Source organism: Xenopus laevis, chromosome 6S (genome assembly GCF_017654675.1).
Source record: "Xenopus laevis strain J_2021 chromosome 6S, Xenopus_laevis_v10.1, whole genome shotgun sequence".
NCBI lineage: Eukaryota > Metazoa > Chordata > Amphibia > Anura > Pipidae > Xenopus > Xenopus laevis.
The window spans coordinates 77,303,642-77,321,587 of record NC_054382.1 but is presented as its reverse complement, the minus strand read 5'-3'; the positions used below and the strand labels follow the sequence as shown (position 1 = coordinate 77,321,587).

The 17,946-nt window shown below is 36.8% G+C and overlaps 1 protein-coding gene across 5 annotated transcripts in view; it reads right to left on the bottom strand.

The window, feature by feature from the left end:
- Positions 1–2,230: 2,230 nt before the first annotated feature.
- The window catches only part of sycp2l.S (synaptonemal complex protein 2 like S homeolog), a 54,066-nt gene continuing 38,350 nt past the window's right edge, over positions 2,231–17,946 (bottom strand). For 2 of the 5 annotated variants that reach the window (XM_041567096.1, XM_018241000.2), the window contains exons 24-36: positions 17,607–17,661; positions 17,168–17,324; positions 16,606–16,658; positions 16,390–16,525; positions 15,222–15,316; positions 15,053–15,134; positions 12,439–12,555; positions 11,135–11,256; positions 10,231–10,325; positions 9,687–9,786; positions 8,050–8,108; positions 2,547–2,619; positions 2,234–2,437 (exon numbers count right to left, since the gene is read on the bottom strand). In XM_041567096.1, the coding sequence (XP_041423030.1) occupies positions 2,387–2,437; positions 2,547–2,619; positions 8,050–8,108; positions 9,687–9,786; positions 10,231–10,325; positions 11,135–11,256; positions 12,439–12,555; positions 15,053–15,134; positions 15,222–15,316; positions 16,390–16,525; positions 16,606–16,658; positions 17,168–17,324; positions 17,607–17,661 (1,195 nt within the window). In that variant the 3' untranslated portion in view covers positions 2,234–2,386. 5 annotated transcript variants of the gene reach the window in all.

Below are 17,946 nucleotides of genomic sequence, written 5' to 3'. Positions count from 1 at the left end.
AAACATGAAGATACCTTTTACACACTATATTAAACATAATTATTGTTCTGAATGAACTGGTCTGGTAAAAGTCCTCAAACATATTCTGTAGAATTTAAATTCTTAGCCAAAATTAAAAATTCTAGATCTTGGAGGATCATGTAGGTTTGATCATTCTCTTATTCTGCTTGGGGATTGGTGTTGAAAGGTTTACAATTGTCATGGTGTAAGATCCCTGGCATTAAGGGAGTTATTTATCAAGGTCCGAATTTATCTCAATATCGGCTGCTTCAAACTCCGATCTAACCCGCTCGGGTTTTTAACGCTTATTTATTATTAAATTTTCCTGAAAATTACCTTTGCGGGAAAAGCTCAGATTTTTTCGTGAATTTTTCTGAGTTTTCACCCAAAACCCCCGAAAACATAGTGGAATTGCCCAAAACAACCAAAAATCAATGAGACTGTTCCCATTGACTTTTATGCAACCTCCACAGGTTTGAGATGCCGTGTTTTTATATTCAGGCTTTTTAGCCCTCGGGGTTTAATCAATTCCGAAAAATTCGTGATTTTTTTTTTTTTAAAAGCCTATTATAATAAAAAAACAAAACAAATTTTTCAGATTTCGGGGAATTTTGGGTATTTAGACCTTAGTAAATAACCCCCTAAGTGTGTCAAGGACACAGTCCCAACAACCATCCGTTTTAATTGGAGAAAAATAAGCACATGTGACAAGGGACTTTGACGGATTTCAGTCTCAAGCGACAAGATTATTTTAAGAAAACTGAATACACACAATACATTGTGCATATGGAAAACTCATTGGTTACAACAGACATTAGTGGGTGGTTAACTTTTAGTATGTTGTAGAGAGTGAATTTGCAATTAGTTTATTTTTTTTTATATGCGAGTTTTGAGTTATTTAGCTTTTTATTCCGTAGCTCTCCAGTTTTCAATTTTTCTGATTGCTATAGTCCAAATTACCCTAGCAAACATGCATTCATTTGAATAAGAGACTGGAATATGTATAGGAGAGATCCTAAATAGAGTAATAAAAAGTAGCAACAACAATACCTTTGTAGCCTTACAGAGCATTTGTTTTTAGATGGGGTCAGTGACCCCCATTTAAAAGCTAGAAAGAGTCAGAAGAAGAAAGCAAATAACAAGAAAACTATAAAAAGAACAATGAAGACCAAATGAAAAGGTGCTTAAAATGGGCCTTTCTGTAATGTAACAAAAGATAGCTTAAAGGTAAACCACCCTTTAACAAAAGACAACTGTATAATCACTGACACAGCAACAACTACCAAGTTTTCCAGCCACATTTTTTTAAAATGTTGGCTTATATAAAAAAAATTTCCACCCTCCTTCTTTTCTCTGAAATATTGGGGTTTACTTAATGCTTAAATTATTTTTAGCAGACTAAAGGTATAGTGATACAAATTACTGAAATAGTTAACCATTATCCAGAAGACCCTAGGTCCAAAGCATTCCTATACCTGTAGAAACTATAAAGGCTGTATCTTTAGGGATTCTGTCATGATTTTTATGATGATGGTTTTATTTCTAAATTACATTAGTTTACACTGAAAATAATTCACTCTTACCATGTAAGATTTCATTCCTGATTTCATTCCTGATCCAGCAAGTGTATTTTTTTTTAGCTGTAATATTTGTGTAGGCAGCCATCTCAGGTCATTTTGCCTGGTCATGTGCTTTCAGAAAGAGCCAGCACTTTCTGGCAGGCTGTTGTTTCTCTTACTCAATGTAACTGAATGTGTCACAGTGGGACCTGTATTTTACTATTGAGTGCTGTTCTTAGATCTACCAGGGAGTTATCTTGTGTTAGGGAGCGGCTATCTTGTTACCTTCCCATTGTTCTGTTATTAGGCTCCTCTGGGAGGGCTGATATCACTCCAATTTGCAGTACAGCAGTAAAGAGTGACTGAAGTTGATCAGAGCACAAGTCACATGACTGTGAGCAGTTGGGAAACTGACAATATGTCTAGCCCCATGTCAGATTTCAAAATGAAATATAAAAAAATAAATCTGTTTTTTGAGAAATGGATTTCAGTGCAGAAGTCTGCTGGAGCAGCACTATTAACTGATGTGTTTTGGAAAAAAAACTTTTTTCTTATGACAGCATCCCTTTAAATAACATAAGCCTCGGTAACATTGTTGCTTGATGTAAGCATTTTGGAGTCCATTGAGCAGTAAGACCATTGTAATTGATACTTGAAATGATCTTTATTCCTTTTTTTTTTTTTTTTTTTTTTTTTTTAATTGTTGCCCACTCTTAACAGAAATTCATTCCAACCAGTTAGAATATTTACAAATCAAAAATAAAGAAGAAACTCTAAACAAGACAAGCTGGACTGGAAATTGCATAAAGCATGCATAGTGGCTGGTTTCATTTTAACAACTTGTTTTGAATATGTTCTTCAGTATTAGAAACTTCTTCCTGAAAAAAAGAAGAAAAAAAACAAATGGCTCCATTCTGTCAACTGATTCAACTATTACTTTTACACAATCATTTTAAAATAATATTTTCCATATGTTTAGAAGAATACCTTTGTGGTTTTCTGAATTACATTTTTCAAGTTGCTTATTGTCTCCAAAATGGCAGAATCCATGGTTTTAATCCTGGAAAATAGGTAATTGTTACTAAATGCATCTATGCCATTTACTCCAGCTTCTTTCAAGACTTAACCATATAACTCCGAATGAGGAGGAGATATCTGAATCCCAATTTGCCAGATAAAGTCAACACACGACAAAGGAAATATTCAGTGCACTTGCTAGCAGGAAACAGTAGAAAATGGAGACACAACAAAGCAACTGTTCTAACACTTTCTACTAGTCAAACGGGGCCGGAGCTAGGGGTAGGCAGAGTAGACATGTGCCTAGGGCGCAAAGCTTTGGGGACGCCCGGCATGTACCTTTAACTGCTGTCTACCCCAGTCCAGTTTGAAGAATTCTGTGCTTTACAAGACCACCTACGGAAGGGGAGGGTGGTGTGTGCAGTAACATGACCTGTCATTGGGCATGCTCCCTTACGTTGCGCATGCTCCCTTACGTGTTTGTGCACAGTGCAGGGGGAGACAGGGCCAGCCGGTCTGGCCCGGCCCTGTAGTCAAAAACACACTGCAATAGTGCAAAGAAAATGTGTTTTCCTAGTCATCTATTATGTAAATAAGAGGTTAGTTATATTAGTGAATGGGTATGTCATAACATTAGAAGATACAGTTGTGTTCAGAATAATAGCAGTCTGACATCACTCACCGGATTATAAACTGACTAACCTGTTTTTGGTAGAATATTTCTACATGGTAAATTTACTAGTAGGTATAGTAGAGGAATAGAAAACAAAGACCCAACAGTCATGCCATGCATGCTACTGATTCTGTCTAATCAAATTATTAGTTAGGCTTGTTCAAATGATAATAGATTAATCCAAATAATAGTGTGGAGTTCAATTAGTGAGGTCATTCATTCTGTGAAAAAACAGGTGCCAATTATGGCTCTTATTTAAGGAAGGAAGGCAGAAAAAATTGTGCATGCTGGTTATAGTGCATTTCTCTCTGAAAATAAAGTAAAATGTAGAGTAAAATGGGCCGTTCCAGATGTTAAAAAAACAGCATACTTTGATATCTAGTATAGGTCAATCTAAAAACAACTGGACTTGCTGAGTAATCAATGAAGACGTTTCACTACTCATCCGAGCAGCTTCTTCAGTTCAACTGACTGGTGTGGGAAGTTTTTGGCATATAAACTCTTCAACTAATCCATTTACAATGGCACATTGGTGACACCTGAAGAAATTCACAGAGGTGTAGATTCTGTGTAGTTACTGTGATAGGATTATCCAATGTGTCATGCAACTCCTAGATGCAGGCCTTACTTGTGAGAGTTGCATGAATGGATGTGTGAAGTGTTCTGAATCCAGCGGGGTAAAGATGTTAGAACAGCATTGCATGTAGCAGACAGGTGGTGTCGAAGGCCCCCGCCTCTGTTCAGATATGGTCTCTCCACCTTGACATGAATCGCCTCTTTCACGCCTCTTTCAAACCAACAGTCTTCTTTATCCAAGATTTGGACCTTGCTGTCTTCAAAGGAGTGTCCCTTGTCTTTTAAGTGTAGAAAGACAGCTGAGTTTTGCCCTATAGAGTTCTCCCTCCTTTGCTGAGCCTTTTCGCTTGGAGAGCAGTTGTTTTGTCTCCCCAATGTAGAGATCTGTGCACTCCTCGCTACACTGGACTCCGTATACCACATTGCTTTGTTTTTCTTTTGGTGTTTGATCCTTTGGGTGTACCAGTTTTTGTCTCAGTGTGTTGTAAAGGTTTGAAAAACACAGGGACATGGAGTTTGTTGAAAATCCTCCTGAGTTTCTCAGACACTCCAGCTACATATGGGATGACTATGTTTCACCTACTATGTGTCTCCGGGCGGTTATTTCTATTGGTGTTCCTGTTGGGCTTGGTTGCTGCTGTTTTGACAAAGGCCCAGTCTGGGTAGTCACACGCTTTCAAAGCTCCTCTGAGATGTTTTTGCTCTTTGTCTTTGTATTCCGCCCAGTGGTGCAGGGTTCGAATGACACCCAGTTTGTGTTCCAGCGGATGGTGGGAATCAAACAACAGATATTGATCCATATGAGTGGGTTTCCTGTATACTTCCGTCTTTAAGTTTCCGCCCTCTTGGATGCATATCAAACAGTCCAAAAAAGCAAGTTTGTTCTCGTGAACATCTTCCCTTGTGAACTTTATGTTATTGTCCACTGAGTTAATGTGTTCTGTAAAGGCCGCCACTTCATTGGATCTGATTTTAACCCAAGTATCATCCACATACCTGAACCAGTGAGTCGGTGTAGTTCCCTGGAAAGTAAGTAAGGCCCTCCTTTCCACTTCCTCCATGTACAAGTTTGCTACAATGGGAGAGACTGGAGAACCCATTGCACAGCCATGTTTCTGTCTATAAAAAAGGTTCTTGTACTTGAAGTATGTGGTGTTAAGGCACAAATCTAGCAACAAACAAACTTGGTTGGGACTGAGCATAGTGGTTATCTTGCAGTCATAGTGAGTTGCGTTGAGCACAACTGTGCATCGCCCTTTATCTGCTGGCAGGATAGTGATGTTCAGGTCCTTACTCAGAGAGCTGAGTGCTCTCCTCTCTTGTGTACTAAGGTTAGAGGGAGGTGTTCTGGCAGTTGACAAAGCAGCCGACACTTTTAGCCGGAGTTGTTCTGCTTCTTCCTTTTTCAAGTTATTATTTTTGATAGCAGATTCTGTGGCTGTGATGATTTCAACTACTGGTATGTGTTGTGGTGTCACTGCATAGTTTAACCCCCTGGCTAACACATCCTTTTCAGGCTGGGTTAGTACCCTATCTGATAGGTTCCTAACCCAAGTGTCTTTGGTGTTCTTTGGTGTCTCATCTTTCTGCCTCCAGGTTAATTCTTCAGTCCTTTTCCAACTGCTGCTTTGTGACAGTAATGTGGTGAATTTGCTTATATGTCGCTCCTTACTCTTAATGTGTTGGGCAATCTGTGCATGTTCAACGAACACAACCACCCTTTCCAGAGTTCCATCAGGCAGCTCTTTTGCCAGACTCCATTTCAGATGTTTCGACTTTCTGCTTAAGGGCATCAATGGTAATGTTGTTCTGTCTGACTCGTTCATTTAGTAGATGTTTTTGGGCTTTTTGTAAAATCTTGTTGGCTCTGTGACTTTTTTCTGTGGAACCCAGGCGCAGGCTACAAGGGGTGAGTCCCTGATGTCGGCATCTGAGGTTAAAGCTTAGATGGTTTCGATAGTCTGCCACTTTTCTTGCTGTTCTTTCATATTCCCAAACCAGTTTTAGAGTATTCTCTCCAAAATGAATGGCAATATGACTATGAAGATTTTCATTCAACCAGGTCATGGTATATCTAGTATAGGTCAATCTAAAAACAACTGGACTTGCTGAGTAATCAATTGATTACTCAGCAAGTCCAGTTGTTTTTAGATTGACCTATACTAGATATACCATGACCTGGATGAATGAAAATCTTCATAGTCAGCATACTTTGATTTAAAAACATACTTCATACTTTGAAGAAAACATATAAAGCAGTGTAGAATATGATAGGCTGCTCAGCTCAAATGCTTTAAAATGGCAACCAAATGTGCAAAGACTCAGCTCATTATCAACTCCAGGAAGATCAAAGAAGGTCTAATGTTACCTGTGAGTACTGTTACAATTAGAAAAGCCCTATATTAAGCCAAGCTATTGGCAAGACGTCCCTGCAAAGTCTCTTTATTGAAAAAAAGATGTGCTGAAGAGGTTACAATTTGCCAAAGATCACACTGACTGGCCTTACAGAGAAATGGTGCAACACTGATGAAAGCAAGATTGTACTTTTTGGGCCTTACAGAGAAATGCTGCAACACTGATGAAAGCAAGATTGTACTTTTTGGGTCTATGGGCCGCATACAGTTTGTCAGATGACCCACAAATGATGAAATCAAGACACAATACACAGTGAAGACAGTGAAGCATAGTGGCAAAAGCATCATGATATGGGGAGGTTTCTCATACTATGGTGTTTATACTATTTATCACATACCAGAGATCATGGATCAGTTTTCAATACATAAAAATACTTGAAAAGGTCGTGTTTCCTTATTCCAAAGAGAAAAATGCCCTTAAAATTATTGTTTCAACAATACAACGACCCTAAACGCACCAGTAAACGAGCATCTTGGTTCCAGGCCAACAAGATTGACGTTATTGAGTGGCCAGTCCAACCCCCAGATCTTAATCCAAATGAAAACTTGTGGACTGACGTAAAAAAATGCTGTTTCTGAGGCAAAACAAAGAAATGCAGAAGAATTGTGGAATGTAACAGGTGCCAGAAGTTGGTTGACTCTAAGCAACACAGATGTGCAGCAGTTCTCAGAAACACTGCTTATACAACTAAATATTAGTTCAGTGATTCAAATGAAAGCAAATCTTGAAATATTTTTCAAGTTTATATAGTGAATATTTGAGTTTGTAAAGAAGAATGCAGATACTGTTATATTTTGGAACAGCCTAATATTCCCTTTTCTTCACCTTCTGTAAAGGAATAATACAAATTTGATCTTCATGTTTTGATTTGGATTTGGATCAAATCAAGCTGATAAAAGGTCCGGTCAGAGAGAGGGCTTCATCACTTCGCCAATGTTGTCTTCATGTGACAGAATTTTTAAACCTGAATGATAACTTTCTTTATCCTTATTGCAAGAAGTTGCCTTTTGGGAACATTAAACCCTAAATGTGTATTCATTTCTACATTGACTCTATGAGGTACAACCTACAGTTTTAGTCTTTCCTAAGCAGACACCGTCTTACTGTACAGTCACCACAAGCTTATTTTCCTCTTCCACCGTGCCCTATTATGTTTAGAATTCTATTACAAGAAGATGGGAATGGGTGTGCAAGGAACATGGTCATCCAAACCAGACCAAAAAGTTTGAGTACAATGGGCCTTTAAGGCAGAAGCCGTAGGACTACATTACTCTTTACTTGTATACTGCACATGTAATGTTCCTGAATAATAATGGTGTTTCTCATACTATGGTTGTTGGGCCTATTTATCGAATACCAGGGATCATGGATCAGTTTCAATACATCAAAATACTTGAAGAGGTCATGTTGCCTTATGCTGAAGAGGAAATGTTCCTGAAATGGGTGTTTCAACAAGACAATGACCCCAAACCCACCAGTAAACAAACAACATCTTGGTTCCAGACCAACAAGATTGACATTATGGAGTGGCCAGCCCAATCCCCAGATCTTAATCCAAAAGAAAAAAGGTTGAGTACAGTGGGCCTTTAAGGCATAAGCTGTAGAACTACATTACTTTTTACTTGCATACTTGATATATCATATTGTAACATTACATAACAGTCCATGACACTAGCCCTAAGATACCCCGAGGGCTAAAGTGAAGACACAACATAACTTTACCAATGTCATTAAACAGTAAGGCAATACAATCTTTAAATATTTGCAATTAATATACGTTATATAAGGTTAGACTGGAATCCAAAGTACCTTTGCGTCTGACTGCTGCAAAATGTGTTCATTTTTACATACTGATCCTCCCAGAAATCCTAATAAGGTCAAAATAAATATAACAAAAATGTAATCAGTCCTTAAAGCAACAATGGCCTGGTAATTTACTGGAAACCAGTACATCCCAAATTAGAATTCTAGAATTAGTATTCTTATGTTAAACTTTTCCCATGTCTATAACATGAGCATCCACAGTATTGAACACACACAGGGCCTTACTTACTTTAGCAACACTATCACATCATGATATGCATAAACAATTATTGATGGGTAAGAAAAAATGAATAAATAAATCACAAATGCGGATCCACTTTAATAATTGCCTACATGTTTGGTCCTTGTGAGGTAGATTATTCCTAGTGCACAGATAGTCCCCCAGCATAAGGAGCTCCTGCTAACAAAACAGGGGAAGGGAGGAGGTTGTATACTGGTAATCCAATTATCTGCATTGCATGGATTTTAGAAACTATTCTTTAAGATATATGTACAGCTGGAGCCTGGGCAATGGCAATACTGAGTAACTGTTCATTCTAGAGTATCACAGTTCATATGTCCTCATTTCAAATGACTCTGCTTTATACTTTCTTAGCTATATTTGATTGGATATCAAGCCTTGGCCAATATAATGTACAACAGGGCCCCTTTCTTACAGTTCATGGGTTTCCTGGGGAAGGCATTGTATGTTGCACATTGCACCTGGTATGTGTGTGTATGTATGTATGTATGTATGTATGTATGTATGTATGTATGTATGTATGTATGTATGTATGTATGTATGTATGTAGAGAGAGAGAGAGAGAGAGAGAGAGAGAGAGAGAGAGAGAGAGAGAGAGAGAGAGAGAGAGAGAGAGAGAGAGAGAGAGAGAGAGAGAGAGAGAGAGAGAGAGAGAGAGAGAGAGAGAGAGAGAGAGAGAGAGAGAGAGAGAGAAAAAATTTGCACCACACTGGCCTTTGAACAAAATAATGTTGTTTGATTGGTATGGTCTCTGCATCTGGATATGCCTATTTAAGTATACAATATGATCTCTAGTTGGATCTCATTTTTTCTATCCATGGTGGAAAACAACATCAGTACCTTCTCTTGTTAGGTCTACATTAGAAGGCAATCAACATATTGTATGAAAAATTGTAATGTACAAGTGCATTCTAATCTTTTAAATATAGAAGGAATTTGCTTGTTTTGGGCTGCACTTTCCACTTCCTGCACTTTCCTTCTGCGGATGTGCAGGGGAGCCAGTGGCACTCAGCACATTGCACTGTAGAATAGGAACCAATCAGCAGTCAGACTGACCTCATAGGGAACTGAAGCCTGTGTGACTGCAGGGCTTCATTGGCTATACTCCTCCTACTGTGCTTCTGGCAGGGATTGTTAGGACATGCTCACCCCTCATCTGAAACAGAGAGACTGTAGCAGATCTATAGGGGGCTTCAATAAAGAAGCCATTTTAAAGAAAATATTGACTTATAGCCCAAAGTGAAAACAACACCATATATTATTAATTATTGCCTATTTATGATATGTCGCCTTTAACTGTCCATGGCATTACTAATAAACTCTCTCATGCTCCTCCTGCTCTTTTACAATTAGTAATTTTAGATCAGACCTATATACTCACCAGTGTCTCTTTCTCAAATTGTTTCAGTGCTTGTACTTCAGCCTCAAGGCTAGAGAGTTCATGCACAACTATCTTATTAAAGTGATTGATTTTTTGTAATCTGAGAAAAAAAATGTAAAAAACAACAACAATTCTTTATAAATCATATGGAGTAATGCCATAAAATCATGACAGAATCCCTTTAAACTAGGGCTAGTAGTCCATAGCATCTAATTGGATATTTTCTTTGAAACAGGTGACCGACAAATGCTTACTGTATTCACTTAGGATTCTTAGGGACATGTGCAATGACCTCTATTTTCTCACCACCTAAATATAATAATATATAAATATAATAATATCCCCCTATAATTCCATACAAGTGAATCCCCTCTAGCAAACGGTCTAGACAGTCCCCTGGTGAAGTAAAACAATTTTTTTTTGTAAGCTAGAAATTCAGTGTTAAAATTATTTTGAAGATGTTGGCATCAGTTTAATTCTACAGATGTACTCCCATCCTACTTAACACTATGAATTGCTTTTACTGCCAATGTTGATATCTTACCTGCACTGATGTATTTCATTTAGCACAGTTGAAACTTGCTGGTGAGAAGATTTCAGCACATGGTTCGCCCTGTTTTCAATCCTTTTATACCTTGTCTGGATTAACAATACATTAGTTTGCAGAAGAAATATTCTCTCGATAGCAATCATTAACTTGCTACACATAAAACAGTATAAAAGACACAAACACAAATGCCTTCACAAAAACACCTTAAAATGAAGTACATATTATCTGAAAACCCATTATCTGAAAGCATCAAATTACAGGGAAGACCATCTGCCATAGTCTCCATTATAAGCAAATATTCTACTTTTAAAAAATTATTTCCTTTTTCTCTGTAATAATAAAACCGTACATTATACTGCAGTATATATTATCCGGAAACCCGTTATCCAGAAAGCATCATATTATGGGAAGACCTTCTACCATAGATTCCATTATAAGCAAATAAATCTATTTTTTAAAAATTAATACGTTTTTCTCTGTAATAATAAAACAGTACATTGTACTAAGATATAATTAATCCTTACTGGAGGAAAAACAATCCTATTGGGTTCCTTTATTGTGTATTTTTTAGTAGAATTAAGGTATGGAGTTCCAAATTACAGTAGGATCCCTTATGCTGAAAACCCCAGACCCTGAACATTCTGAATAACAGGTACCATACTTGTATTTGGTTAAGAGATAATTGAAATTAGTGTGTTAATAGCAAACTCTTATTCAGACATGGAAAACCCTCTACTTGTAAAGGCCACGGCACCTAATTAAATATAAGAAAATCATTTTAACAATTCATCTGACCTATAAAATTGATAATGCTGAAGCAATTCAAATATAATTTAAACTAAACACATGGATGGGCTTGTGTTTTAAATGTTGCATTTAATGTTAACAGAACAGGTACCAAAAATTTCCTTTTTAGCTCTTTGGTAAAGCTGTCGAATGCAGAGAGAACACTGGCTTCTGCAAGATCTTGATCATGCGATTCAGAATAAAACACATCTTCTGAATCTTCAGAATCAGCAGCTGTGGGAAGAGCACAAGCCAAAGCCCAAAGTAAAACATACACAAATAGGTGATTGCAAGGAACACTAAGTAAAAATACATAAGTACAATGGCAGTGTGACCGATTTGGCCAAGGTGACTACACACATACAAAAGAGAGGGGTTTGATCAATGTACATTCCCTCCTCTCCTAGTTCATTAGTAATTTATTATCTATGCAAATGCATATATTTGCAAACCAGAGATTTTTAGTTACATAGTTATGTGCATAGAATCAAACCCCTGTCTCTTGGCTTGCATGTTTGCAAATAAACATGTGTGTTCATTCAAGGTTAATAGATTTTTTATAAAACTCTGGGTGATCAAATGATATACCTGTAGGTTCCCAAATGAAAGTTGACTGTCTTTGTATGACTTGAGATTATGCTGTTAAATGGCATATATACTAATTATGATTTCATGTCTGATAAATTGGAGTATAGGTGTAATTGAAAGGTGTCCAGTTAGACATGGAAGGTTTGCCAATCCTGATGTACTTGAACATTGTTCTGCATGTTCCTACATGTTTCTATAAAAAATACTCATTTAAATAGCTGAACCATTATTGCAAAATTTGATCTATCAACCTTTATAACTTTTTACACCCTTGTCAGGATAATTGCATGCATAACAAGCTGCATTTGTCATGGTGTGGACAAATAATATACAGATTTGGCTCCCTGATGTTGATTCATCTGCCAGATTTGTGGTGTTGCTGTAACATAAGGTAAACAAAGATGAGGGCATAAATGGGTGTGGCCAAAAATCTCTTGAAAGCCACTGCTTGGAAGCTGCTCTGACAAAGTCAAATAATTGTGTTTGTATTCTAAATGCCACAGGCCTGTGCCCCTTGTGTCTGGATCGTTCAGGTCCTTTGACCTTAGATCTAAAGGAACTATTATTGCAAAAGGCCCTAGAGTTGCTCCATCTACCCCAGTGTTTATGAGGGCCTGTACCTGCAATAATAAACACTCTGAATATTTTTATTTGTGTTATTTGCATTGGTTTTACCCTGTTTCATGCTGGGCTATCTAACAGAGTGCAAGGAGGAGGGAATAAAACTTCACATACTGTGCATGGATATTGGGGGGAAGCATACGCATAATGGTCTGAGAAAGTCTAGTGTATATATTCTTCTTACATGCAAGCCCATGAATATCTTACCTGATCTATTTACATTCTTCTCAGTTGAGCTAAAAAGTTTTCGTGGTTTAAAAGGAATTTCCTCCCTCTCACAGGTTTTATGTTTTCGTTTCCCAGTTGCATGTTGTAATGTATCAGCTGAAAGCATACAATGTTTAATGGATGGTTAACACTGTATAGATTAGAGGAGTACTGGAGCCAGGCTTCAGTTCAGCATTCGGCCCGGATCCCATCACTGTGTATAAGGTTTGCATTTGCCTAAATCCTTTGGTCAAACAGAATATAATTTAAATACAAGGGGTGGTTCATCTTTAACTTAACTTTTAGTATGTTATGGAATAGCCAATTTTAAGAAACTTTTCAATTTCTTTATTTTTATAGTTTTTTTAATTATTTGCCTTCTTCTTCTGACTTTTTTCCAGCTTTCATATAGGGCTCACTGACCCCATCTAAAATCAAATGCTCTGCAAAACTACAAATGTATTGTTACTTTTGATTACTCTTTCTTTTCAGGTCCCCACATTCATATTTTAGTCTCTTATTCAAATCAATGCATGGTTGCTAGGGTAATGTGGACCCTAACAACCAGATTGCCAAAATTGCAAACTGGAGAGCTGCTGAATAAAAAGTGAAATAACGCAAGAGCCACAAATAAATGAAAACCAATTGCTTATTGTCTCAGAATATCACCCTCTGCATCATACTAGCTCAAAGGTAAACAACTCCTTTAAAGCTCTGGAAAGCTAAATGAGACAATGTTCTCAATTTTGAATATGCAAATGAGGTTGTGTGGTATTTACCCAACTTCTTGTGGAGAATTTAGTATTGCGGTAAATGAAAAAAAGCAGAAGCGGTATTGTAATATTGAGTTAAAAAAAAAACTGGCAAGGATTAAAACCCAAGGCAAACAAGAAATTCTGCCTTTGATCTTGACCAACATGGACCCAGCTGAACTACTGGAAAAATTATTAAAGGAATTGTTCAGTGTAAAAATAAAAACTGGTTAAATAGATAGGCTGTGCAAAATAAAAAATGTTTCTAATATAGTTAGTTAGCCAAAAATGTAATGTATAAAGGCTGGAGTGATTTGATGTATAACAGGTCAGTCAGATGACTACTTCCTGCTTTTCAGCTCTCTTGGTTTACACTGACTGGTTACCCTGGCTACCAGGCAGTAACCAATCAGAGACTTGAGGGGGGCCACATGGGTCATATCTGTTGCTTTTGAATCTGAGCTGAATGCTGAGGATCAATTACAAACTCACTGAACAGAAATGTACCATGTGGCCCCCCTTCAAGTCGCTGACTAACTCAGAGTTATAGAGCTGAAAAGCAGGAAGTTGGATTCTGGCTGTTTTATTAGACATCCATTCACTCCAGCCTTTATATATTACATTTTTGGCTAACTAACTATATTAGAAACATTTTTTATTTTGCACATCCTATCTATTTACACAGTTTTTATTTTCACACTGAACTATTCCTTTAAGACCTGGTGTAGGCAATACTAAGGGGCAAATTTACTTATGGTCAAATATCGAGGGTTAATTAACCCTCGATATTCGACTGTCGAAGTTAAATCCTTTGACTTTGAATATCGAAGTCAAAGGATTTACCACAATTCGTTAGATCGAATGATTAAATCCTTCGAATCGTTCGATTCGAAGGATTTTAATCCATCGATCGAACGGTTTTTCTTCGACCAAAAAAAGATAGCAAAGCCTATGGGGACCTTCCCCATAGGCTAACATTGACTCTGGTAGGTTTTAGGTGGCGAACTAGGGGGTCGAAGTTTTTTTTTAAAGAGACAGTACTTAGACTATCGAATGGTCTAATAGTCAAACGTTTTTTAGTTCGAAACGTTCGATTCGAAGTCGAAGTAGCCAATTCGATAATCGAAGTAGCCAAAAAAACAATCGAAATTCAAAGTTTTTTTATTCTATTCCTTCACTTGAGCTAAGTAGATGGGCCCCATAGTGTATTAATCTGCCATCATGTGGCCTTTATTTATACTGTATTTTGTTTTTTTAAAAATTGCAATAGAAGCGTTATTAGAATAGTGTCCTGAGAATAAAGTGTGTTGCACATACACTTAGATCAAGTTGTTTTAAATGATAGACAAATCAGAAGCTCTGGACAGAGATGATAATGAAATTAACGCAATAATAGGACCTGTTATCCAGAATTCTAGGGACCTGGGGCTTTCTAGATAAGGATTTTTCCATAATTTGAATCTCCATACATCTATTTAGAGATCATTTAAACTCTAATTTAACCCAATATGATTATTTAACCTCCAATAAGGATTAATTATATTTTAGTTGGATTTAAGTACAAGGTACTGTTTTATTATTAGAGAGAAAAATTATTTTTTTTAAAATGTGAATTACTTGATTAATATGGAGTCTATGGGAGATGGCCTTCCAGTTATTTGGAGCTTTCTGGATAACGGGATTCCTGATAACGGATCCCATATCGTTATACCGCAAAAGTTACTTCTTCATTACCTGACTTGCCACAATGTATAATTTAGAAAAAAATGGTGCTGCAGAAATTATGATAAAGAAAACTATATTATAGATTCATACGCAGCATGAATTTTAGAAAAAGCTTCACATGTACAGAATAAACATACCTGCATGATATATGTTGTTGCCATCAACTGATCTATTTAAAGGTCCACTAGCATAAACTTCATCATGGCCATTTTTAGGTTCCTTAAAGAAAAACAAGGTGAAATGCACCATTATGCACCATTGCATTTTCAGTAAAGAAAATTAAGAATAATTAATGCATTATTTTACCTTATTATGGTCTATTGACATTTCTGGAGAGGAAGCTTCTTCTACTGGGTCCATGATATCTTGATCATCAATTGCAGACTGATACCTATAGTCACCTATTTTTTATGTAATAAAGTTGGTTAACTATCTGAACCAGCAAAAAAAAAAAAATACACACAAAACCCCATTTTGAAGAACACATTTTGAAGACCCCATTTTGAAGACAACATATGAAATCAACATATGAAATGATTTTTGAAAAATGCTCATTTTCAATTTCATGACACCAACACATTTTAAAACAATTGCGACAGGGGTTTCCTACTGTTTTGCATCACCTCTTTTTTCAGTAACAATCTGTAACGGTTTGGGAACTGGGGAGAACAATTGCTGAGTTTTAAAACTGTAATGTGTCCATGAGTTCCAAAATAAAATTTTGCTTTGTCAGACCACAGGACATTATTTGTTTGCTCCATGGTGCTGTCGAATTTAAGAATTTTTAAACTGTCATATTAGGAAAGTCACCCATAGACAAAAAAGCAGATCACTTTAATAGGAGAAAGAAAGCTACCAAAGCAGTTTATTGCCAATGGATTAACCCCAATAGTGCAAGCTAGAATGCTATATTTATTCTTTAGAATGCTTTTCATACCCAAGTAAACCGCTCTAGAAGCTCTGTTTGTTTAGGATAGCAGCTGCCATATTAGCTTGGTGTGACATCACTTCCTGCCTGAGTCTCTCCCTGCTCACTCATAGCTTTGAGCTCAGATTACAGCGGGAGGAGGGATGAGGGAAAAGGGAGGGGGAGAGATGAGCAAACTGAGCATGCTCAAGCCCAAACCCTGGAGGTTTATGCTGAAAACAGGAAGTCTGATACAGAAGCCCATGTATACACAATAGAAGGAACGAAGTGTGGTGTTTCTTTTGACAGAGGACTCCGAGCAGCATTACTTTACTGGTTTACTGGTGTATTAATATAGAGCTTTCTAATAAAGCTTACTTAGTTTTAACGTTTCCTTCTCCTTAGAAGGAAACGTTAAAAGGAAATAAAAGGTTAGAAGGAAATAAAAAGGAGAAGGGATAGTATAATAAAGCATATTATAATCGATTATACATTTTATTAACCATGTTTCACACTATTAAGTAGAAAATTTGAGAAGGGAATTATGAAATGAAAATGTACTTTTACTTTGGGAACGAGAATCTCCTGGAGTTAGGAGAGCTGAAATCCCAGGGAGTTTTAGTTCAGCTGAATGAGGACTTTTTGGATTGCCGTCCTCTGGTCTGCGCATTTCTTTACGAGACATAAACCTGGAGACTGTTTCCTTTAGCAAAGAAAGAAACAACATAAGCCATGTTTTCATATGATGATAAGAAGAATTTAAAAAGGAATAGCAATACATACTGTAGTATCCACCTGTTTTTCATCATCACCAGATTCTGAAGCTAAGGGCAACACTAAAAGAAAAAAAAGTATTCTCATTATTATTAATAACAACAACAATACTAATCATCACTGCCATGATTATACCTAAGCAATAGATCATACTAGAATGGGACATATGAACTTAAGAGCCTTCCATGTCCCAATATATTATGTTATAAAAGAACTTGTATAAAGCCAATCTTAATGATGGAGCTGCCCAGTGAAAATATGTTGCGTTCAGAACCTGCATGATACCTTTAGTATAGGGGCTGACCAGACAGGTGCATGGAAAAGGTAGTTTAAACAAGGCACATGGAGGTGTACAGCATCCTTAAATGTGTAGATAAGCTTACTTAAGATAGCATACAGAAACCCTATATAACAAAACATAATAGGCAGGCAAATTTTTCTTAGGGGTGCCAAAATTCCCATCATATAATTGTCAGAAACCCATAATCTCATTAGTAGTTTAGTGAATGAAAACACATTTGGAGTAAGCCAGAATACTATGCATCAGAGTTAAAATTTAAAATGAAAATACCTTTGCGTTTACTTTTGTTTCTAGTCTTTGCACAGCTGTAGTCTGCAGATTTCACTGCGGATTTGTTTTTAAAATCTTGGATCCAACTCCTCTCGCTCTCTGTGTTGCTAGTAACTTCATTACTTTCACAGAAAAGATGGCTTCTGTATGCAGAAGACTTACAGTTGGAAGAATGAAAAATGGCATATAGTTAATATATAGAAATATTTCTTTAAAACTGGTTAAATATGGCTGTACCATTCCATGGGACTGCAGCAAAATGCCAGCTAACATGGGCACAGCATCCCCCATTAAATCTGCTACAATAATAAACAAACCATTACTCTTAATTAGTGAAGGAAATCTAGCAGTGCTATATGTATTTAACAATTACTTTTACAGTGGCAATTGAGCTTAAAATCAGGCAGTTAATGAATACCATAATGCGGAGTTAAAATACCGTTCTCTGAAGAGGACTGTTCACGGAAGCTCTATATCTGGATGCTGGTGTAGCTCTGAAAATAAGAAAAGATGACATCTAAAGTAAACTCAAATGTATAAATGTAATTTAATCATGTGTGGATTACTATAATGATCTTATAGAGTTGCAGTTTTTAAATTGCTCCAGCCAGCTATCATATTTAATATGGTTCACAAGCTAAATAACACAAATGCAAATGTTTACTGGGGAATCAAACAGCATTTTAGAGTTTAAAAAACCCCACTGGCAAGTTACCAGAACTGACTAGCCCTGCATTGTTGCACCTCAGATTCAGGCTTTAAAAACCCAGTATTGTCCA